This window comes from Nuphar pumila, chromosome 10 (assembly GCF_984573655.1).
Source record: "Nuphar pumila chromosome 10, dmNupPumi1.hap1.1, whole genome shotgun sequence".
In the NCBI taxonomy this organism is placed as follows: Eukaryota; Viridiplantae; Streptophyta; class Magnoliopsida; order Nymphaeales; family Nymphaeaceae; genus Nuphar; species Nuphar pumila.
In genome coordinates this window covers 115,468,437-115,492,064 of record NC_143258.1, presented here as the reverse complement: position 1 = coordinate 115,492,064, position 23,628 = coordinate 115,468,437, and the positions used below count along the sequence as shown (strand labels likewise).

The window sequence follows — 23,628 nt, the reverse complement described above, 5'->3', positions numbered from 1 at the left end:
CTCGTCCGTCTGATCTCTCTGGACCCTCTTCTCTCTCCGTCGATCACCACCCGTCCACGATTGACCGGCCAGGTCTCTCTCTCTCTCTCTCTCGGCGTCATTTTGTTCGGTTCCCCTGAAGAACTCTTGGAACGCCGGACCATTCAAGGAACCGAGCAGTTCCAAGGAGAAAATCTGGATCACCAACGAGGTTATTCTCAACCCAACATTGAGCAAGGTGTTAAAATATGCCCGTTTGTAGTTGTTGGTAGCTGAAATAATTTGTTCTTTTATATCCCCCTTGCAAGATAGTCCGTCTTTCTGAGATTTCAAACTTCGTAGAATTGTTATTTTTTGCTTGCATACTTGTTTTCGTTTACCGCTCAACAAGATTTCTAGTATCTGATCGATTTGATTACAGTTATTTGTGGAGTAACATCACCCTTCAAGTATTTGATCATGGATGTGATTGTTCTTCTTCATTAGTTACTTGCATCTGAAAACACCTAAACACGTGACACCGATTATGTTTCCGCATAGTGGTGTTCTAAAAAGCCTATATAAAAAAAGAAAGAAAAGAAAATAGCGGAATTATGATAAATGAAAGCAAATTTAATTCAGTAAAAGTTATAGATCGGCTGATCAATCAAGGAGAATATTTGTTGGTGATAGAAATAGTCAGATTTTTGCGGCGGTGTCTTCTACTGCTGCAGTTTTTATATCATGCATTTTATTTACTTGTAATGCTTGATGATAGATTTTGCTTTCAAGGAAGAGGTCAGAAGCTCATCTGCGCACATTTGGTTTTCAAAGTAAGGATGTTTAGGGAGGAAAGATCCCCAAAATAATATTTATCCCATTTTTGTTAATCTAGAAACTATGTAATGAAGACACCTTTGTTATGTCTGAAAGTTATTTATCACAATTTTTTTTTCAATCTAGAAACCATGTAATGAAGACACCTTTGTTGTGGATAAAGTTGATGAGAAATCACCTTATAATGTAAACAACCACATTCTTGATTGTAGCTTATAGTGCTAGTGAATGGCCATCTTTAATTTGTCCGTGCTTCTCTTTTTTCTATTTTAATATCTTTTTTCACTAAAGCTATGTGAAACTTAGGATATGTGGATGGGATTTACCTCAAGTGGATGGCTTTGAGTTTGACCTGTTGAGACATAGTTTAGAACTCAAACTGCATTCATGTATGCTATTGCTATCTATGGCCAGTAAATTTTGGAATCTTTCGTATGAATCATTCGGAGGAAGACAAAAAGAATACAGAACAGGAAAGAATATGAACTACAAATTTTCCAATAGCTAGCTCAAAGAAAACGAAAGAGAAGGATCTCAATAAACAAGGATTTTACATTAACAAGAAAAGTAGCATGGCGAGTAGGTTATATGTTCATGTAAAAGAGACAATAAGAAAACACAACCTTTTGGATTTTGTCTTTTAACAAAGAGATAAAGTGTCAAGGTGTGTGCATTGGATTGTGGATTTAAGCAAGGTTGTAAGTATCATATTGTTATCCGTTTCGGTCGGGCCCAAAGTAACACTATATCGTATCGTATCGTAAATGTATTGTAAATTTTCAAAAAATCTAAAAAATCAAAAATAAAAATTTAGCAAAAATTCTAAAAAAATTATATCACATGAATTTCACAAAATACAACCATAAAATCACATATGAAGCATTTATGTCTCTATGAGTTGCATAGGATATCATCAAACATCAACTATATCGCAAGACAATGCAAAATATTAAATATTTTGCAATTAAGAACATGCCACAAGACCCATACTTTCATATTACATAAACAAAAATATTATGGCAGTAGTTGCACTCGATTTTCAATCGGTTTCTTATTATTTGAGTGTCTCATTGTCATACCGGATCATCTCATGCGTCTTTGTTGGAGGAGTGTAAAGCTTGATTTCTACCTTGATATAAATCTTTAATTTCCGCGGATCCAACTTCGCGGTAAGTTAGCGGGGGGTTGTAAGGGGCATCACTCTGTGTGACAATTTTTTTTTGGAGTAGCTTTGTAATTTTACTCACAATAAAGATTTTTTTTACTTTAACCCATTTTATTGTGTAAAAATGGTGGGAATTCATTTTTTTACCTTAATTCACTTCTTTGGGTGAAAAAACAATATAAATGCACTTCTAATGACCTCTAGACAAATGGAGAAGTTGACCCTCAAAAGGTATTTAAAACAAAAAATGAAAAAGTAACTTTTGGCCTTTTTAAAGTGCGTCGATGGTGTAGATGTATCATACGATACGATACAGAGGTGCATTGTACGATACACCAGATATGGGTACGATACACACTCGTATCGCGATATGAGTGTGTATCGTATTGCAAAATCCAAAAGTAATGATATGTATTCTACCATATCGTACAATATGGTACAATACTTATAAGTTATAACACTAGTTTTAAGATCTTATATTTTTGTCACACTGCACTTGCTTATTTGTGCATGTTTTTTTTTCTTATTGTTGGGATTCCGTAGGCTATAAAAGCAGGTGTTTATTGCATTATTTTTCAATTTTCCATGCTTTAGTATGTGTAATAGACCCTCTTAAAAGCAAATGATGGTGGTAAGAGCATAGAGGAGGAAACTATGTTGTTTTGTTTATTCTATTTTCTGTTTTGGCTATTTGACTTATTGGTTTTATCTCCATTGGCTGTTTTTTATCTCTAAATTCCATGGACAGGTTTGCTTTTGTTTTAATTGTGATATACATACATGCATATGTGTATATATATATATATATATATATATATATATATATATATATATATATATATATATATATATATATATATATATATATATATATATATATATAGGAAAAGTGGTAGTTGCCTACCACTGTTTTGGCCTACCGCAAGCGAATGGGTGTTTTTGAGTTGTTTTCGCAAATATGACCTTGCAGATGTGTTCGACATGGTCGATTTGCTAGGAAACAACACTTGGATCATGTTTTTTTGATAAAAAATGTGTTTTTTTATGACTTGAATATTTATGAAAATTTTAGACCGTTAATTTTTAAATCTTATAAAAACCTACTTGCTTTTCAAAATGAGATGATCCAAGAGTCGCTTCCTATAAAATCAAGCATGTAGAACACATATGTACCCAAGGTTGCCAAACTAGGAAGCGGAAGCGGGAAACGATACGGGAAGCAAAAGCGAGATGAGAGACATTTTAAAATTTATAGGAAGCGGGAAGCGGAGTATCAATTTGAAAGCGAAAAAGGAATAAAAAATGAATCAATATGGTAACTGAATAGGAATTGCACAAGAAGCAAATAAAAACTAAAATAAAATTGATTATTCATATATTTCATGATTTTCAGTAAAAGAGTTAAATTTTTGTTAAAATCTAACAATGATGGTTACCAATTTAGAGAAATTACATGAGAAGTGAGTGGAAGTGTGAGAGAAAAATACATGAAAACATGAAAAGAAACGTGAAAAAAACATATAGGAAACTTAGACCATGCATGTGGGAAGCGAGGAGTATCGCGCTTTTGAAGCAAGTTTTTGGGAAGCGTGCTTCCCACCTACTTAAGAAGCTTTCGGTAACTCTGTCTGTACCTATATCCAATGTTGTATCGTACGATACAATATGTATAGTAACTATGACCTAACTTGATATGATACACACTTCTACTGTGATACGAGTGTGTATCGTATCCGTATCAGTTGTTTCGTGTGATACGACCTTGTATTGTACCGTATTGTATGATAGGTATATTGTACGGTACATGTTTGGTGTACTTTAAAAGGGCATAAACTAGACTTTTTTAATTTTGGGTTTTGAAGACCTGCCTACGGTCGTTTCTCTCATTTGTGTAGAGGCCTTTAAAGGAGAACCCACACACCTTAAAAGGCGTGAGAGCGATTTGGGTATCGATTCGTGCGTAAGGGAGAGGGCTTTTTCCGGTTTCTCACATAAGAGTGTATTTTCTTCATTTTTTGCGGATTCATGCGTGAAGTTGTTGAGAATCAGTATACCTTTGGTGAAGGTACTTTGATTGGTTGACAGTGAAGAGAGACTAGCTATGGGTTCTCTATGAAGCGATGGATAAGGCAAAAGAGGCCATTAGAGATAATTTGAAAGTATGAGTCTTATGACCTGTTCTTAATTGCAAGATATTTAATATTTTGCATTGTTTTTGTGAGATATGCATGTAATATTATCTGTGTTAGTTTATGTTTGATGATGTCTTATACAACTCATAGAGACATAAATGCTTCATTTGTGATTTTATGGTTGTATTTTGCACAATTCATCATTGTTTCATATGTTGATTTTTTTTGAATTTTTTGAAAACATTTTATTAAAAAATTATTATTTTTACGATACAATACGATACATATCTAACTTTGGGCATGATTGATATGGGTAACGATACACTACTTACAACCTTGCCTATGTCACACAAATGCTCCATTTTTACTGTCGTTCTGTATCCCCTTTGTATGTTAGTTACATTGAAAACTTCATAAAAATGGCCACACAGTTAGATTTAAGGAAAACAGTGCAAAAACCCTTCAAAAGCTCGGTAAACTGGCGGTAGGCTAGAAAAGTAGTAGGCAACTACCACTTACTCTCTCTCTATATATATACCATAGTCACTTGTATCGTTAAAGGTAATTTCTCAGCGAGGGTATTTCTGAAAGAGATTTTCAAAAGTTCATAAATCTTAGGCTATGTCACATGGGTGCGGCACCCTGCTAGCCGAATCCCTGTGACATAGATCTTAGGAATATCTTGGGAGATTAAAAAATTGAAAAAATATAAATAACAACAAAAAAGCTAAGAAAATAATAAGTTTTGCATTACTTTTCTTCAAAAAATATAAAGAAACATGTTTTAAAGGTTTTAAAATATAAAAGAAACAAAAAAATAAGAAATGCGAACTCAAGAAAAAGAATTTTCCCCAAAAAATCATGATATTTTGTCTTCTGGCGATATTTTGAAAATATTGTGAGATATTATCTTTAATATCGACTACCTTAAAATATTGGTGTTTCTCGCGATATTTTCAAAATATCGCCGATATCGGTGACAGTGATATATACATATCTGACTGACCTCATGAATGTGTTCAGCTTGTTCAAAATAGTACGAATCAATCCTTGGATAAATTATTTTTATGTAAAAATATTGCTTTTTGAGGGTTTAAAATGCAATACATTTTCAATCATTGATTTTTCAATCCTGGAAAATTCTGACATATACATTGGAAAAACATGATCCAAGGCCGGTTTCTACTAAATCAAACATGTAGATCACATCTGGAGGACCTGATGTGCCAAAAAATTAAAAAGAAATAAAAGTTAGATTTTTTCACTAAGGGGTTTGAAACCCATGAGGATAGCAAACATTCTCCTCTCTCTCTCTCTCTCTCTCTATATATATATATATATATATATATATATATATATATATACACACACACACACACACACACATGCGTGCACACATTTGTGCAATTCAAAAAGCAGTTTAGATCTTTTTTACCACCATGTGGTCTTAGTTTCATAAATTTTGGATTTTCTGTTGATGTGTTCTATTTAGAGGATTTTCATTTTCAAGAGCTAATATTTATTAGACAGTTTGTTTTGCAATTTAAAGAATGGAGATTTGAAGCTCATTACATTCAATAGTTTTCTATATTTGTCATTGATTTTGTGGGTTTTGATCTTGTTGCTGGTCTGTTGTTTTGTTAACTTTATTCATAAATCAGATTCCACATTTCCTAATGATGGATATGTTTAGTAATCTGAAGTTTGCTTTACAATTTGGAAGATTGGTGCTCCCTCAGAAAGGCCTTTTTTGGGGTAGAGGAACCATTATGTCTTCCAAGGTTGATAATAGGCATTCTGAAGGAAATTGTGGAAGTTACTCGGGCACAAATGACTTATTTGTTTGGATTCCCTAGAATTCTAAGCTAGCAATGTGCTGGTTCCTTCCCCTTTTTGATGAACGTGCTGAAAATCTTTTGTTTTTGTTATTATATATATAAAAATATATATAGTGATGGGAACCTACAAAATGAAATTTGCAAAATGATTTTTCCATTTTGTTTTAATTCCTGACTGTACAGTTGTGATCTATGTGCTTGATTTCATAGGGGTTGACTCTTAGATCCTCCAATTCCTACACATAGGTAGGCTTTTAAAAGTCAATGTCCCAAAATCTTCTTAAATTTTTGAGGCTCAAAATTCATTTTTTTCATAAAAAAAGCATGGTCCATGTGTTGATTCACAGTAAATCAATCAAGCCGAACACATCCACAGGGTTAAAGTTGCGAAAATAAATGCTGGAAACCCCGTGTCCTCTGTGCGTGTAGGGCAATATTGGCTACAGTAGAGTACGGTACTGTCTAGCTGAACCTCATAGGTGCAAGTTTTATTTACCAATTTGACCACACAAATATGTTCAGCATAGTCCATTCATTATGAAATGCACTTTGGAATGGATATTTTCAACCTAAAAATATGATTTTGTTAATAGTAAAATTTCCGCGCATTGTAGACCATTGAATTTTGTAGACATTAGAAAATCAGCTTATACAAATTACAACATCATTGGATGATCTAAAACATGTTTTTGACTAAACAAACCATATAGGCCATCTCCGTAGGGCTTCATCTACAAAAAATCCAGAAATGTGAAGGAACAGGTGTTTTCTAACTAGAGTGTACTGTAAGACCCGCAATTTTTCAGAAAATATCTGAATAAAATTCATGAGGCATTTACCGGTAAAAATAGCATTTCTTCTCAGAATGCGAAACGAATCAATTCCTGCGAGCCAGTTATACTTAGGATATTCGTCGAATCGCGAATATATGCTCAAACACTCGGGAAGCCATAACTTCCTAACTAAACGAAATCAATAAATTCGTACGAGCCAACTTTCTTAGTTACGTCAATACGAAGAAAATGGCGTACTCAGAATTTTTCGGAAAAAAATCGCCGGAAACCCGAAATTCTTGCGGGACCCACGGAAATATTGGTGGGACCCACAGAAATATTCCTCAGAAAATATCTGGTGGGACCCACAAAAATATCCCATGGAATATCCAAGTGGGCCCCACACCAAGGAACCTCTTGGAATTAAAAAGAAGCCAAGGGGGTAGTTTGGGCATGGAAAAACCCAAGAGGAGGTGGGTTTGGGCTATAAATAGCCCTCCCCACTCTCTCTCTTCTCATAAAAATCGACCCCCCCTCTCTCTCTTGCCTTCTCTCTCTCTCCTAAACCTCCCCTACCTAGCCTAGCCCACCTGAGCCCACCTGACCTGGTCTGAGCCTGCCTGACTTAGCCTGAGCCTGCCTGACCTGGTCCTAACCCACCTGACCTGGGTCTGAACCCACTTGACCTGGTCCAAACCCAGTTGACTTGACTTGAACCTAGTTGGGTTTAAAGTCAAAGTCAAAGTCCTTTTTAGTCCTAATTCCGGTTTGGGTTTCTGAACCCAGACTTAGCCTACTTGAGCTGAGTTCGAACCTGCTGAACCCAGTTGACTTGGATTGAACCCTGTTAGGTTCAAACCACTTAGGTTGAGTAGCTTGACCTGCTCTACCTCTTTCTCAACTAAGTCAGCTTCATCTGACTTAGTCTGACCTCTCAAAGGAAGGCTCGAAGCCCAAGAAGCAACCCGGAGCCGTTTCTTCCACGATTTGAAGTAAGTTCGCTTCGTTGATCCATCTCTCTCAAGTATTTGATTGTTTGTATATAGAATATACTTTCTGAAGTAGTATCTTGCTTTAGTTCTTGGTTGAGCCCTCTAGGACGCTTCGGTGTTCACGCGCTCGCCTCGTAACTATCGTCGGATATATATGTTCGAATGCGCAGTATATGCGTTCTTCAAAAATAGTATCTCACCCTAGTTCTTGGTTGAGCCCTCTAGGACACTTCGGTGTTCACTCGCTCGCCTCGTAACTATCGTTGGATACAGATCTAGGTGTATATCTGCTGATTCTGCCGACGCGTCTTATATCGCACAGGCTATGTAATTTACCTTTGCCGTCGCGTCGTATGATGCCAAGGCTCCCTGCTTTCTGTACTTCCGATTATGCATTTACTTACGCCGTCGCGTCGAACGATGCCAAGGCTCCTGCTTTCTGCAATGTCTTTACTTACGCCGTCGCGTCGAACGATGCCAAGGCTTCTGCTTTGTTATATATGTAGAATATTTCGTTCAGTTACACACCCTGAACAATAGTATATGCATTTCTTTACGCCGCCGCTGTATAAAGCACAGGCTTCTGCTTATACTACATATATAGCGCATAAATGAGCGTTCAAATGGAGATCAAACTCCAAATCGCCCATGCGATTCCTTGACCGCTCCTCGTTCAAGATTCTGCTTGACGAATGAAGCCCCTATTGGAAAGGCTTCGGTTTTTGGCAAAATGCTCTTTACGTAATGACTAAGTCAATTTCGTATGGCCTGGCTATGACCAAGGGTTCCTGCAACCTTGATGGATGCAAAGTACGCACAACGGTGCGCATCCATTTCCCGAATTAAGCGTGGCGATTTCCTACCAAAGAGGGGAGATGCCGCTGAAATGGATAAAAGAAACGCACGCTTTCTCCGTAAAAGAGAGGAAGTGCTGCTGAAATTTCTGAAGAAGCTATGAATAGCTCAGAAAGAACGTAGCAGGATACTCTGACATATAGCAGAGTGCTACCCAGTTCATGGTTTGCCCTCTACAACGTAGAAGGGTTCGTCGCACCACTGCCGGTAGAGCAGGGGAGGTGCTGACGAAATGATTGGCAGAAGAGCTGCCGGAACCAATGGAACGGCATAATGATGTCCGTCGATGGAACGATGCCAGATCGGCTCGTATCCCTGTTGCCTGCAAGGGCACCTTGCTCGTAAGGGCCGCTGAGCCAGAGTAGAGGTTGCGCCTTGGCTAGGTTTGGACTCGTTGCGTAAAAATACGCCGAGTAGCCGATCTATTTAGATCGAGTCATATGCATGCTCATTGAGAACGGTTACACAACCAGACTCGTAAGGGCCGAAGAGCCAGAGTGTGTTGTTTCCACCCAAAGAGGTGTGATGCTCGTGGTGGCCGAAGAGCCAAAGAGCGGTGTTCTGCATGCATATGAATAAGACTTAAGGTCGCACATACCCCACGGTTGAAGATCGTGTTAGGGGTACCCCCTCAGTAATGACTGTGTTGGGAAAGACTGAATGGGGTCGGGTACATACTCCCGTAGTGCTGAAAGCACGGGCTGCCTAAATGGCATGCAGATTCTGTCCAAGTAATTGTAAGACTGGCAGACCCCTTCAGGAATTATGCTCACTGTGGAATGACAGTGATGGTACAGCCTTGAGTGACATGTATTTTACTTTGGACCTGATAGAGTCCACGATGGCCTCAGTCACTCATGGGTTTTGGGGTCGTGGTTATCCTTAAGATCTAAGGATTGAACCCAACTACTGCAAGTAGAGGATGCATCCGAATATGGGCCTAGTAGGATTCTCCCAGTTGAAACACACTGCCCTACTATGGATAGGGTCAACAGGCCTCTGGGGTATCTAAAATACATAGAATAATCAACCCCCAGAACGTCGCGTTGATGCCCGGACAATAGCTCTACCTGCGTACCAAAGGCGGGAGCGGTTAATTATCGAAACAATGCATTAGTTCTAGGTTCAGCGATGCTTTGAATTTATGAGTGGATGACGTGTTGAGTCAGTCCTGCATAACCTTTGTGAAGGTGTCATGTTCGGTATACTACTGGACCGACTGGGCAAAGACCCGTGTTGTATCCGCACGACTAAGCGAAGCTCGAGGAGTTGTCCTTAGATGCGTGGGATACGGATGTGCCAAGTATGAAGACTTGAGCTAGACATCACTTTGAGACCCGGAAGAGGTCATGGCTAAGTCGTGGAGACTTAAGCGGCTATTCAAATCACAGCCCTGAAAAGGCTTGCTCTAAGTCATGAGGACTCGAGCGGATGTTCAACTCATAGCCCTGAGGAGGCTCTTGCGATATACGCTAAGTCTTGGAGGCTTGAGCGTCGTTATTGCGCATTGCGACCCTGAGTGGTCATTATTGTATTTGAGTTGAATGGATGTATGACTGCATACTTACCAGACCATCAGTGGTTCTGACCCCGTTTTATGGGGATTTCAGGTGTTGGACCTGCGTGGCGATATGCGGAGCAAGGCGGCATCGAGTTCCAGGGTTTCTCTAGACAGAGTTGTACTGCTTCCTTTTATTGAACCTACACTGCTTTTCTAAGCAGTAGTGTTGTAATAAACATGAGTTTTTCGATAAAATGGAACACCTTGGTGGTCAATGAATTGCTTGGCCACATACCTGCAACGTGCTCGGAGTTTTCTAAAACTGACGACTCATTATCGTCTGATTCCGCTGCTAAAAGCTTTTCTAAGTTCCGCTGCAAAGAAAAAAAAAAGAAATTCATGAAAATTTTAACTTAGCTTTGTTTTGGAAATCCGGGGCGTTACAGAATTGGTATCAGAGCATGAGTCTGAGAAACCTGGTTCAAGATCCGTCATGGTACCGATATCGCACTGTAAGTATATGTTTTTATACTTTTGTTCTGATCTGGGTGCATCTTTGTATAGATGACAACTCATGACTCGCGTGGATATTGCTATCGCTGCAAGGTCATGCACGATGAGTGAATATGCCCGTATGAAGTCCAAGACTGCCAATATTGTGGCGAAGATGGGCATTCCGCCAACGAATGCCAAAGGAAATATACCGCCGATATGGGTCGGCGGGCTTCAAAGGGTCTCAGGGATGAGACTTCGCGTGTCAGTGGACCGCATCACTCTAGTGTTGGGAGCAACCATACCCCAACATCTTTTGATGACTTACCAAGGCTGAGGGATTTTGATTTGAACTTCCCTGCGGAGGTCTATCACTCGCCAAGCTACCATCCGGCATCACATACGCCGAGCTTAAATGGCAGGAACAAAAGAGGGGATTCTTTCTGTTCGCCAATCATTATTCCAGACTCCCAGAGTCTTGATCTTGCTGACTGGGAAAGTGGACTGGAGTCTCTCATATATCCCCAGTATTCGCTTGCTAGTGCGGAAGTGCCGCCCAAGCCAAAGCTAGTAGTGCCTGCACCAAGGCCATGTGGCAATAGATGGACCTTTTGGAGTTCGTCTTCATCAAAGAAATCCAAGTCTTAAAGAGACTGGTGATGTTTTGGAGTCAATAGACTCATGTATATAGTTTCTCAACGCCTAAAGTCTGCCAGTGCGGCATGACGTTTTGTTTAAGGCGATGCCTGTGTAAATGTGATGTATATTAAGTAAATAAAGCTTTTACTTCCTCATATACATCGAGAAACTAAAAACAAGTGCTTGTGTGTGCATAGATAAATGGCTCCTACGACGAGGAGAACCATACCAAGCGAGGAGTCTCATACGCAAGGATTCCTGTTGGAGACACTCAACAACCTGGTTACCGCCATCCGTGAAACGAGGCCTGAACCAGTCGCACCATGAAACGAGCACCTGGGAGGAGTGACTTATGAGAAGTTCCTCAAGCTTGACCCGCCAGTTTTCATTGGCAGAGCCGATCCTGAGCTCGCGGAGAGTTGGATCGAAGAGACAGAACGTGCCTTCTCAGTACTGGGAGTACCAGAAGAGAAGAAGACCAACTTTGGCACGTATCGATTAAAAGATAATGCACGGAAGTGGTGGGATACCACTAAGCTTATCCAGTTCTCACAAGTCGAAGTCATTCCTTGGACTGACTTTCGGAGGACTTTTATGGATAACTACTTCCCGTTGCATTCCAGAAACAAGAAAAAGATGGAGTTTCTGGAGTTGGAACAGGGCGGTATGAGTCTAATGGACTATACCACCAAATTTCAGAATCTAGAGCGCTACTGCTCTCGATTGTTCGAAACAGACCAAGAAAGGGCCGACAAATATGTGAATGGTCTGCGCGAAGGGCTGCGATCTCGAGTGATAACAAGCATGCCTTCGACTTTTCAGGCTGCGGTAGCAGCAGCTTCAAAAATCCAAGAGGACTGGGCACGATCTAAAGTGATCGTAGCAAAGAAGCCCATAGTAAATGGTGGGAATCGTAAAAGGACGTTCCCAAGTGGCCAGGGTTCTCGACAACCCTTTCAAAAGAAGAAGTTCCAAGGAGGGAGCAACACTCAGCAAGTCGTAAGGCCAAGACAGAACCCAACTCCGAATGGTCAGCAGACCAACTTCAGCTGCCCAAGGTGTCGTATGAACCACCCCGGAAAGCCATGTCCTTGTGACATTGGTGGGTGCTTATATTGTGGCAAGATGGGCCACTTTATAAAGGATTGCGCCAAGAAGGCTGCAGATGAACAGAGGGGTAATGCCGGATCTGCCGGACCCTCTCGACCAGCACCACAACGTTCTCAGTTTCAACGACCTCCACCTAGAGTAGAACAAAGGCCTGCTGCAGGTCGTGTATATGCTGTAACGACTGAACAAGTCGAAAATGGTGACCTGATTGAAGGCACCGTACCTGTTAATGGACATGCAGCTTACGTCTTGTTTGATTGTGGTGCTACTCATACGTTTATCTCTGACGATTTCACCGAACAACTCCACGCTTCGGTGCAACCGATTGATAAAATGATCGAAGTATATAACCCGTTGGGTTCACGCACCAAATGTATTCGGTGTGTGAAAAATTTGGATATTGAGATAGCAGGGCAACACTTGCCTACCGACGCCATCCTGATCGATATGATACAGTACGATGTCATTCTGGGAATGAATTGGTTGGCTCAGAATAATGTCAAAATTCTGTGCTGCGAGGGCAGAGTGATTCTATCTCGACCCGGATTGCCTAAGATGGAGTACCGATTATCCAAACCAGTTCCACAGAAAAGGCTCATATCAGCACTTAAGGTACAAAAATACCTTAGGAAGGGTTGTGTGGCCTTCCTGTTGAGTCTCTCGGTGGAAAAATCCAATGACCAAACCCTTGAGAGTTTGGAAGTGGTGCGGGAGTTTCCCGATGTGTTTCCTGAGGAATTGCCAGGACTTCCGCCACTTCGTGAGGTTGAATTTGGAATTCAATCCTTACCTGGAACAGCGCCGATATCCAAAGCCCCGTATCGAATGGCGCCAGCTGAACTCAGTGAGTTGAAGTGTCAGTTGGAAGAACTGATGGAACAAGGGTTCATCCGTCCTAGTGTGTCACCGTGGGGAGCCCCGGTACTGTTTGTAAAGAAGAAGGATGGATCCCTTCGGTTATGCATCGATTATCGGATGCTTAACCAGGCAACTGTTAAAAATAAGTACCCGTTGCCTCGGATTGAGGACTTATTCGATCAACTCAGAACAGCGAGGGTGTTCTCCAAGATCGACCTCAGGTCTGGGTACCATCAACTCAGAGTAAAGGAAGAGGATATACCCAAGACTGCCTTCAGAACGAGATACGGCCATTATGAGTTCGTAGTAATGCCCTTCGGACTCACTAATGCGCCTGCTGCCTTTATGGATCTAATGAACCGGATATTCAGACCATATTTGGATAGCTTTGTCATCGTCTTTATTGATGACATTCTCGTATATTCTGAGAACAAGGAACAACACGGGGAGCACTTGAAAATCGTCTTGAAAACCCTTCAAGATAACCAACTCTATGCTAAGTTTTCAAAATGTGAATTCTGGCTAGATAAAGTGATGTTCCTTGGTCATGTGATCTCAAAAGATGGAATCGCAGTGGATCCTGCGAAGGTGGAAGCTGTGATGGACTGGAAGCAGCCAGAAAATATCACTGAGGTTCGTAGCTTCCTTGGACTTGCCGGATATTATCGGAAGTTCATACAAGACTTCTCCCGAATCGCCGTACCGATGACGAAATTACTTAAAAAGGGAGTCAAGTTTGAATGGACTGACCAGTGTAAGGAGTGCTTGGAGGTTCTCAAACAGAGGCTTACCACTGCCCCTGTCCTTACCTTACCTTCTGGTCAGGGAGGCTTCGTGGCATATGCCGATGCCTCAGGAACAGGTCTGGGTTGGGTGTTGATGCAGCATGGCAAAGTAATCGCCTATGCATCACGACAGTTGAGGGTCCATGAGAAAAACTATCCAACCCACGACTTGGAGCTTGCCGCGGTAGTGTTCGCGCTTAAAATCTGGCGACACTACCTGTATGGAGAGAAATTTGAGGTCATGTCGGACCATAAAAGCCTAAAATACCTCTTTTCTCAAAAAGAACTCAATATGCGGCAACGGCGATGGCTGGAATTCCTCAAAGATTATGAATTCACGCTTTCCTATCACCCTGGAAAGGCGAATGTTGTAGCAGATGCCCTTAGTCGCAAGACTGTTGGCACTCTGGCCAGCCTAACCGGACAATGGAAGTTGATGGAGGATTTCGTCAAGTGGAAGCCATTTTTGGCTGATTCAGGTAGAATCCAAATGTCATGTTTGACGATCCACATTGAGTTCCTCGATCGCATCGTAGCCGAACAGTTCAAGGATCCCCAGTACTTGGAATTAAAAGCTCGTGCTGAAAAAGATGATACTTTCTTCCATTTGAAAGAAGATGGAGGAATATGGATGGAAGAAAGGATTTGGGTTCCAAATAACCCTGAGCTAAGACAGGAAGTACTCCAGGAGGCCCATAGTAGCAAATATACTATCCACCCTGGGGGTACGAAGATGTTCCGAGATTTGCAGAGAAAGTACTGGTGGAAGGGTATGAAGCGGGATGTGGCTACGTTTGTCTCGAAGTGTTTGATCTGCCAGCAAGTTAAGATCGAACATCAGCGCCCTGGTGGAAAGATGCAACGGATCGAGATTCCAGAATGGAAATGGGAAGGCATTACGATGGATTTCATCGTTGGATTGCCTCGATCCAGGAGACAACATGACTCAATATGGGTGATCGTGGACAGACTCACCAAGTCTGCTCACTTCCTGCCAATCAACACTCGATACTCAACTGAACGATTGGCGGAGATCTACATTCGGGAAATCGTTAGACTCCATGGAGTGCCGATTTCGATCATATCCGATCGTGACCCGAAGTTCACCTCTCACTTTTGGGAGCAGCTTCAGAGAGCCCTGGGGACGAAACTCAAGTTCAGTACAGCATTCCATCCCCAAACAGATGGGCAATCAGAAAGAACCATACAGACTCTTGAAGATATGCTCAGAGCCTGTATGCTGGAATGGAAAGGTGATTGGGATTCCCACCTAGCGTTGGCTGAATTTGCTTATAATAATAGCCACCACGCTAGCATTGGGATGGCGCCGTATGAAGCCTTGTATGGACGACCCTGTAGATCACCGATCCATTGGGGTGAAGTGGGTGAGCGAACCTTGGACTCGCCCATTGTGTTGCAGCATTATACTGAGCAAGTCCACATGATCAGAAAGAAGCTACTGACTGCTCAGAGTCGACAGAAGAGCTACGCCGATCAACGGCGTAGGGAACTCACTTTTGCGGTTGGAGATAAGGTTTTTATCAAGGTCTCTCCAACCAAGAGTGTGTTTCGTTTTGGAAAGAAGGGGAAGCTCAGCCCCAGATTCGTTGGTCCCTTCGAAGTTTTGAGCTGGATCGGAGAGACTGCCTACCGAGTAGCATTGCCACCACAATACGCGCAAATACATGATGTATTTCACGTATCAATGCTTAGAAAGTACGTTCATGATCCTTCTCACGTTATTCAACATGAAGACATTGACATCCGAGAAGATATGACGGTAGAAGAAAGGCCAGTGGAGATCATGGACCGACGGGAGCAAGTGCTAAGAACGAAGGTCATTCCACTTGTTAAAGTGAGGTGGCAGCATCATGGAATCGATGATTGCACTTGGGAGCCCGAATCGGATATGCGGGATAAATATCCTGAACTCTTCACCTTGTACTCTTAGCTGAATTTCGCGGACGAAATTCCTTTAAGGGGGTAATGATGTAAGACCCGCAATTTTTCAGAAAATATCTGAATAAAATTCATGAGGCATTTACCGGTAAAAATAGCATTTCTTCTCAGAATGCGAAACGAATCAATTCCTGCGAGCCAGTTATACTTAGGATATTCGTCGAATCGCGAATATATGCTCAAACACTCGGGAAGCCATAACTTCCTAACTAAACGAAATCAATAGATTCGTACGAGCCAACTTTCTTAGTTACGTCAATACGAAGAAAATGGCGTACTCAGAATTTTTCGGAAAAAAATCGCCGGAAACCCGAAATTCTTGCGGGACCCACGGAAATATTGGTGGGACCCACAGAAATATTCCTCAGAAAATATCTGGTGGGACCCACAAAAATATCCCATGGAATATCCAAGTGGGCCCCACACCAAGGAACCTCTTGGAATTAAAAAGAAGCCAAGGGGGTAGTTTGGGCATGGAAAAACCCAAGAGGAGGTGGGTTTGGGCTATAAATAGCCCTCCCCACTCTCTCTCTTCTCATAAAAATCGACCCCCCCTCTCTCTCTTGCCTTCTCTCTCTCTCCTAAACCTCCCCTACCTAGCCTAGCCCACCTGAGCCCACCTGACCTGGTCTGAGCCTGCCTGACTTAGCCTGAGCCTGCCTGACCTGGTCCTAACCCACCTGACCTGGGTCTGAACCCACTTGACCTGGTCCAAACCCAGTTGACTTGACTTGAACCTAGTTGGGTTTAAAGTCAAAGTCAAAGTCTTTTTTAGTCCTAATTCCGGTTTGGGTTTCTGAACCCAGACTTAGCCTACTTGAGCTGAGTTCGAACCTGCTGAACCCAGTTGACTTGGATTGAACCCTGTTAGGTTCAAACCACTTAGGTTGAGTAGCTTGACCTGCTCTACCTCTTTCTCAACTAAGTCAGCTTCATCTGACTTAGTCTGACCTCTCGAAGGAAGGCTCGAAGCCCAAGAAGCAACCCGGAGCCGTTTCTTCCACGATTTGAAGTAAGTTCGCTTCGTTGATCCATCTCTCTCAAGTATTTGATTGTTTGTATATAGAATATACTTTCTGAAGTAGTATCTTGCTTTAGTTCTTGGTTGAGCCCTCTAGGACGCTTCGGTGTTCACGCGCTCGCCTCGTAACTATCGTCGGATATATATATTCGAATGCGCAGTATATGCGTTCTTCAAAAATAGTATCTCACCCTAGTTCTTGGTTGAGCCCTCTAGGACACTTCGGTGTTCACTCGCTCGCCTCGTAACTATCGTTGGATACAGATCTAGGTGTATATCTGCTGATTCTGCCGACGCGTCTTATATCGCACAGGCTATGTAATTTACCTTTGCCGTCGCGTCGTATGATGCCAAGGCTCCCTGCTTTCTGTACTTTCGATTATGCATTTACTTACGTCGTCGCGTCGAACGATGCCAAGGCTCCTGCTTTCTGCAATGTCTTTACTTACGCCGTCGCGTCGAACGATGCCAAGGCTTCTGCTTTGTTATATATGTAGAATATTTCGTTCAGTTACACACCCTGAACAATAGTATATGCATTTCTTTACGCCGCCGCTGTATAAAGCACAGGCTTCTGCTTATACTACATATATAGCGCATAAATGAGCGTTCAAATGGAGATCAAACTCCAAATCGCCCATGCGATTCCTTGACCGCTCCTCGTTCAAGATTCTGCTTGACGAATGAAGCCCCTATTGGAAAGGCTTCGGTTTTTGGCAAAATGCTCTTTACGTAATGACTAAGTCAATTTCGTATGGCCTGGCTATGGCCAAGGGTTCCTGCAACCTTGATGGATGCAAAGTACGCACAACGGTGCGCATCCATTTCCCGAATTAAGCGTGGCGATTTCCTACCAAAGAGGGGAGATGCCGCTGAAATGGATAAAAGAAACGCACGCTTTCTCCGTAAAAGAGAGGAAGTGCTGCTGAAATTTCTGAAGAAGCTATGAATAGCTCAGAAAGAACGTAGCAGGATACTCTGACATATAGCAGAGTGCTACCCAGTTCATGGTTTGCCCTCTACAACGTAGAAGGGTTCGTCGCACCACTGCCGGTAGAGCAGGGGAGGTGCTGACGAAATGATTGGCAGAAGAGCTGCCGGAACCAATGGAACGGCATAATGATGTCCGTCGATGGAACGATGCCAGATCGGCTCGTATCCCTGTTGCCTGCAAGGGCACCTTGCTCGTAAGGGCCGCTGAGCCGGAGTAGAGGTTGCGCCTTGGCTAGGTTTGGACTCGTTGCGTAAAAATACGCCGAGTAGCCGATCTATTTAGATCGAGTCATATGCATGCTCATTGAGAACGGTTACACAACCAGACTCGTAAGGGCCGAAGAGCCAGAGTGTGTTGTTTCCACCCAAAGAGGTGTGATGCTCGTGGTGGCCGAAGAGCCAAAGAGCGGTTTTCTGCATGCATATGAATAAGACTTAAGGTCGCACATACCCCACGGTTGAAGATCGTGTTAGGGGTACCCCCTCAGTAATGACTGTGTTGGGAAAGACTGAATGGGGTCGGGTACATACTCCCGTAGTGCTGAAAGCACGGGCTGCCTAAATGGCATGCAGATTCTGTCCAAGTAATTGTAAGACTGGCAGACCCCTTCAGGAATTATGCTCACTGTGGAATGACAGTGATGGTACAGCCTTGAGTGACATGTATTTTACTTTGGACCTGATAGAGTCCACGATGGCCTCAGTCACTCATGGGTTTTGGGGTCGTGGTTATCCTTAAGATCTAAGGATTGAACCCAACTACTGCAAGTAGAGGATGCATCCGAATATGGGCCTAGTAGGATTCTCCCAGTTGAAACACACTGCCCTACTATGGATAGGGTCAACAGGCCTCTGGGGTATCTAAAATACATAGAATAATCAACCCCCAGAACGTCGCGTTGATGCCCGGACAATAGCTCTACCTGCGTACCAAAGGCGGGAGCGGTTAATTATCGAAACAATGCATTAGTTCTAGGTTCAGCGATGCTTTGAATGTATGAGTGGATGACGTGTTGAGTCAGTCCTGCATAACCTTTGTGAAGATGTCATGTTCGGTATACTACTGGACCGACTGGGCAAAGACCCGTGTTGTATCCGCACGACTAAGCGAAGCTCGAGGAGTTGTCCTTAGATGCGTGGGATACGGATGTGCCAAGTATGAAGACTTGAGCTAGACATCACTTTGAGACCCGGAAGAGGTCATGGCTAAGTCGTGGAGACTTAAGCGGCTATTCAAATCACAGCCCTGAAAAGGCTTGCTCTAAGTCATGAGGACTCGAGCGGATGTTCAAGTCATAGCCCTGAGGAGGCTCTTGCGATATACGCTAAGTCTTGGAGGCTTGAGCGTCGTTATTGCGCATTGCGACCCTGAGTGGTCATTATTGTATTTGAGTTGAATGGATGTATGACTGCATACTTACCAGACCATCAGTGGTTCTGACCCCGTTTTATGGGGATTTCAGGTGTTGGACCTGCGTGGCGATATGCGGAGCAAGGCGGCATCGAGTTCCAGGGTTTCTCTAGACAGAGTTGTACTGCTTCCTTTTATTGAACCTACACTGCTTTTCTAAGCAGTAGTGTTGTAATAAACATGAGTTTTTCGATAAAATGGAACACCTTGGTGGTCAATGAATTGCTTGGCCACATACCTGCAACGTGCTCGGAGTTTTCTAAAACTGACGACTCATTATCGTCTGATTCCGCTGCTAAAAGCTTTTCTAAGTTCCGCTGCAAAGAAAAAAAAAAGAAATTCATGAAAATTTTAACTTAGCTTTGTTTTGGAAATCCGGGGCGTTACAGAATAGTACACTAGAGGGTAGCCAATATTTTCGCATATACATAGTTATTTTGACTGAGGTTTTCCATCATGTGACATTGCTCTTTCAAACTTTTAACAATTTAGGATGTAAGTCTGGGCTGCCTTTCAGCTGTATTTTAGCTGAATAGTTGACAAAGAAATACAATACTGTCAATACACAATCTGGAAAAGTTTAGGTTCAAATTACTGGAAGAATTTTGATTCCTAACTTCTGGGGAGGCTTGAATGTTGCAACTGGTGCTTTAGAAGAAGAGAAGCAAAAGTTGTTGGGATTCATTTGGTTGTTTGGAGGCTATGTCAGATAGGTGCAGGTGCGGATGCGGGTGCGAGACAGCAATTTCAAAAGACTTGGGTGTGCGGGTGCAGATATGTGTGTGTGAATTTATGTATATAATATAGATAAAACTGGACTTGGTTAGGGTTAATTGAACCCACTTCAGACAGAAATGGATCTCAATGTGGTTAACTTTTCCTGACACAGGAAGGCATGTCCAAGTGTCCATGTTACGGGTGCGGGTGCAACATGGGTGCATTGCCCTTTTAGAAGTGTCCATGTTACATAGTTTGGAGGTAAAAAGGTTCTTTTAAGGTGAAAGCTTGGCATCTCATCATAAAGGCATGTATTGAAATTTCCTGTTAGTAAACTTCTTCATCAGCAATAGAATATTTGGATGTGTTAACCTTCATTTATTGTATGTTTCTTCTCTATATTGACTAACCAAGTTATGTCAAATGATAAAACTATTTGTTTTGCCAGTGAAATAAAGTTTGGGGTGTCAGTCCTTCCATAAAGGGAGGTATACTTTGGTATCCAATACTCGGTGCAATTTTCTGTCCACACCTTTTTCCATGTTGGAAATTCTTGAATAAGTTTCCTTTGTAGATTCATTTATCCTCATAATTGCAACTTCTTTTGTTTAATGGTCAATATAATATTCTAATGCTGTCATGTAAGTTTAGAAATTTGAGATCATTATTGTTTAAATTTTTGGCTGTAAGCATGTATGAACTTGCAATTAGCATTATTGTTGTCATACAGAACTAGTCACAAAGCTTACCTTGTGAGCCATGGATTGCCTTTTGGTTCCTTTTATGTCCTGTTCACAATTCCGTGTGATGCCATTCAGGTTTGCATCTGATTCTGCTGCAACACTGAACAGCAGTAATGTCAAGCACTCAACAACAGAAAAAACCACCTCCATATGTCCCATACCGTCTTGCTCACACATTGACCACCCACACACAGGCGGTCTCATGTGTCAAGTTCTCAAATGATGGGCGGCTGTTGGCATCCTCCTCACTGGACAAGACGATTGCCATCTTCTCAGCCCAAACGGGTGCCCTCCTTTCACACCTCAATGGCCACTCAGAGGGCATCTCAGACCTTGCTTGGTCATCTGACTCCCGCTATATCTGTTCCGCATCTGATGACAAGACTGTAAGGATTTGGGATGTCGTCACTGCTGAGTGTGTCAAAACCTTGAGGGGTCACACCAACTTTGTTTTCTGTGTTGACTTCAACCCTCAAACTAACCTCATTGCTTCTGGTGGGTTTGATGAGACCGTCCGGATCTGGGACGTTAAGACAAGTAAGTGCCTGCGCGTCATTGATGGCCATGCCGATCCCATTACCTCTGTCAATTTCATCAGGGATGGGTCTATCATAGTTTCGGGTAGCCATGATGGATCATGCCGGATCTGGGATGCTGCCACTGGTGACTGCCTCAGAACCTTAATTGATGATAAGTTTCCAGCAGTATCCTTCGTTAAATTCTCACCCAATGGAAAATTCATCCTTGTTGCCACCTTGGACGATACACTTGTAAGTTTACCTTCTTCTCTTATCTTGTTTCATTAGATTCAACGACTCTAAGAACCTATCTTCCTGTCTGATGGATTAGGCAAATCAGAATTCAAATTGGTTTTAGTTTGTGGAAAGTTTTTTTTTTCGATATTAATAGTTTTCATGTTCACAAACTGTTTTATTCCTGTGGAACATAATCACTATTACTGCATCCGGCAACAACTAAAATTTCTTCGTCCATGATGGTTGGATATGCATAGAACCAAATCTAAAATTAGGCCTATGATGTTGGAAATGCATAACTTGAGTTTAGTATCCTAAAAATCACTTTTCTTATTAGAGTCTTAGTTCAGATATAATGCACTCAAATCTTTCACCTGACACTAGCTTAGTGATTTGGGGCGCTTGATGTTTTTTTGTCCCAAAACAGATGCATTATTTTTCTACTTCATCTTTTGTTTTTTTCTTTAGCTAACTCCCTCTATGCAATCTTTGCAGAAACTCTGGAACCACTCAACAGGGAAGTTTTTAAAAACTTACACTGGCCATGTTAACAGAGTATACTGCATATCTTCAACTTTTTCTGTAACTAATGGTCAGTATATCGTTAGTGGATCTGAGGACCGCTGTGTGTATCTATGGGATCTCCAAGGAAAGAACATGATACAGCGGTTGGAAGGGCACACCGACACTGTGATATCTGTGTCCTGCCATCCTACTGAGAATAAAATTGCTTCAGCTGGATTGGAGAATGACAGGACTGTGAGGATATGGATTCAGGGCTGAAATGTGATCCTCTGAAACTAATGATAGTATCTTGAAGCAAGAAATATGTATATATGTCGTTTGAGTTTGCATTAATTGAGGGAATCAATGACTATATATATGCTCTTCCTGTCTTTTGTGGCCAGTCTCAGGGGAAGGTTTTTCGTGGAAGTTATCACTTGGCACAATCCATCAGCAAAATATCAATTGTTGAGAATTTTGGCACTTTTTTGCATCCTGTCAGGATCAAAATTTTTAAGTATTTCCTCATGATGCGTGTTTAAATGTGATTAATAATGTGTTCTAAGTAATGCATTGCAGCCACCAGATTGTACAAAACTGCTTTCACTGAAAGTTCTTTGCACAAAACAGGATCACTTGAGGTTCTTTGCCATCACGACGTAAAAAACATGTGATCTCAAGTCATTGTTTAACGGAATGAAGAGAATGATATGGAGTCTATTTCATTTATTCCATTATACTTTAAGCCTTGGGTTCGTTTGTTTCATGTCCATTGGCCAATTTCCATCTATATTTTTGTGACCTCCTGTATGCTCATTTGTTTTGTGGTTTATATAAGCAATCAATCCTTTTGTGGTAAATATTGTTACTTGAAAACAAGCTACTTTTGTTATAGTTAAGTGGACATTAAAAGTCCTGTGACGCTGATTTTTTAACTGGAACATTCTCCGTTGCATTTGGAACAAGATACTTTGTTCATCACAGTTTAATAACTCAATACATTTAATAATCTATTGGAATTACATGAAATTCAAGCCTGCATGTATTCTGTTGAAAACAGTTTTGAAGCTTTTTGTGAACTCCATTCACTTGTAATTCATAATTTTTTAGTCCAGCGATTGTTTGATGTATCTGATTTTGGATTATACTTGTAATTTATTAGTAAATGGTGCATTCTGGACGTTGACGGTCTTCTTTTTCAACTTCTTTCGTAAACCTAATTTCCACATTGCTAATGATATGTTGAGTAATCTGAAAAATTGCTCGACTTTTTTGGAAGTGGTGCTCCCTCAGCAAGTTATTACAGAGGTGGAGGAACCATTTTCGCTTTCAGTGTTTTTGTTTTTTTAAAGGCAAGCTGGGGTTAGGCGGACCCCTACCAGATATCTCTTAAGCCCTATGTGGCAGAGGGATTCGAACCTGGGCCTTCAGCTTGGCACAGGACCCTGCTTACAACATGGGATACCACCTAGGTGGTTGCTTCCAGTGTTGATAACAGTTTCTCTGAAAGGTATTGCTATAAGTTACTTTAGACCCTTCAAAATGTCCTGGTTGATTTCATTATTTCATCCCTTTTGATGATTGTTCTGC

The 23,628-nt window shown here is 41.7% G+C and overlaps 1 protein-coding gene across 3 annotated transcripts; it reads left to right on the top strand.

Moving 5' to 3' along the window:
* WDR5B (Transducin/WD40 repeat-like superfamily protein) lies at positions 1-22,566 on the top strand. Of its 3 annotated transcripts, none has more exons than XM_090018316.1 (3): positions 1-72; positions 20,855-21,549; positions 22,030-22,566. In XM_090018316.1, the coding sequence occupies exons 2-3, from the start codon at positions 20,893-20,895 to the stop codon at positions 22,315-22,317; spliced, it is 945 nt and encodes a 314-aa protein (XP_089874442.1). In that variant the 5' UTR covers positions 1-72; positions 20,855-20,892; the 3' UTR covers positions 22,318-22,566. The 3 variants fall into 3 exon arrangements, with proteins under 3 accessions (XP_089874442.1, XP_089874440.1, XP_089874441.1); XM_090018314.1 differs by having other exon boundaries at positions 8-190; XM_090018315.1 differs by lacking the exon at positions 1-72 and adding an exon at positions 107-217.
* Positions 22,567-23,628: the final 1,062 nt, after the last annotated feature.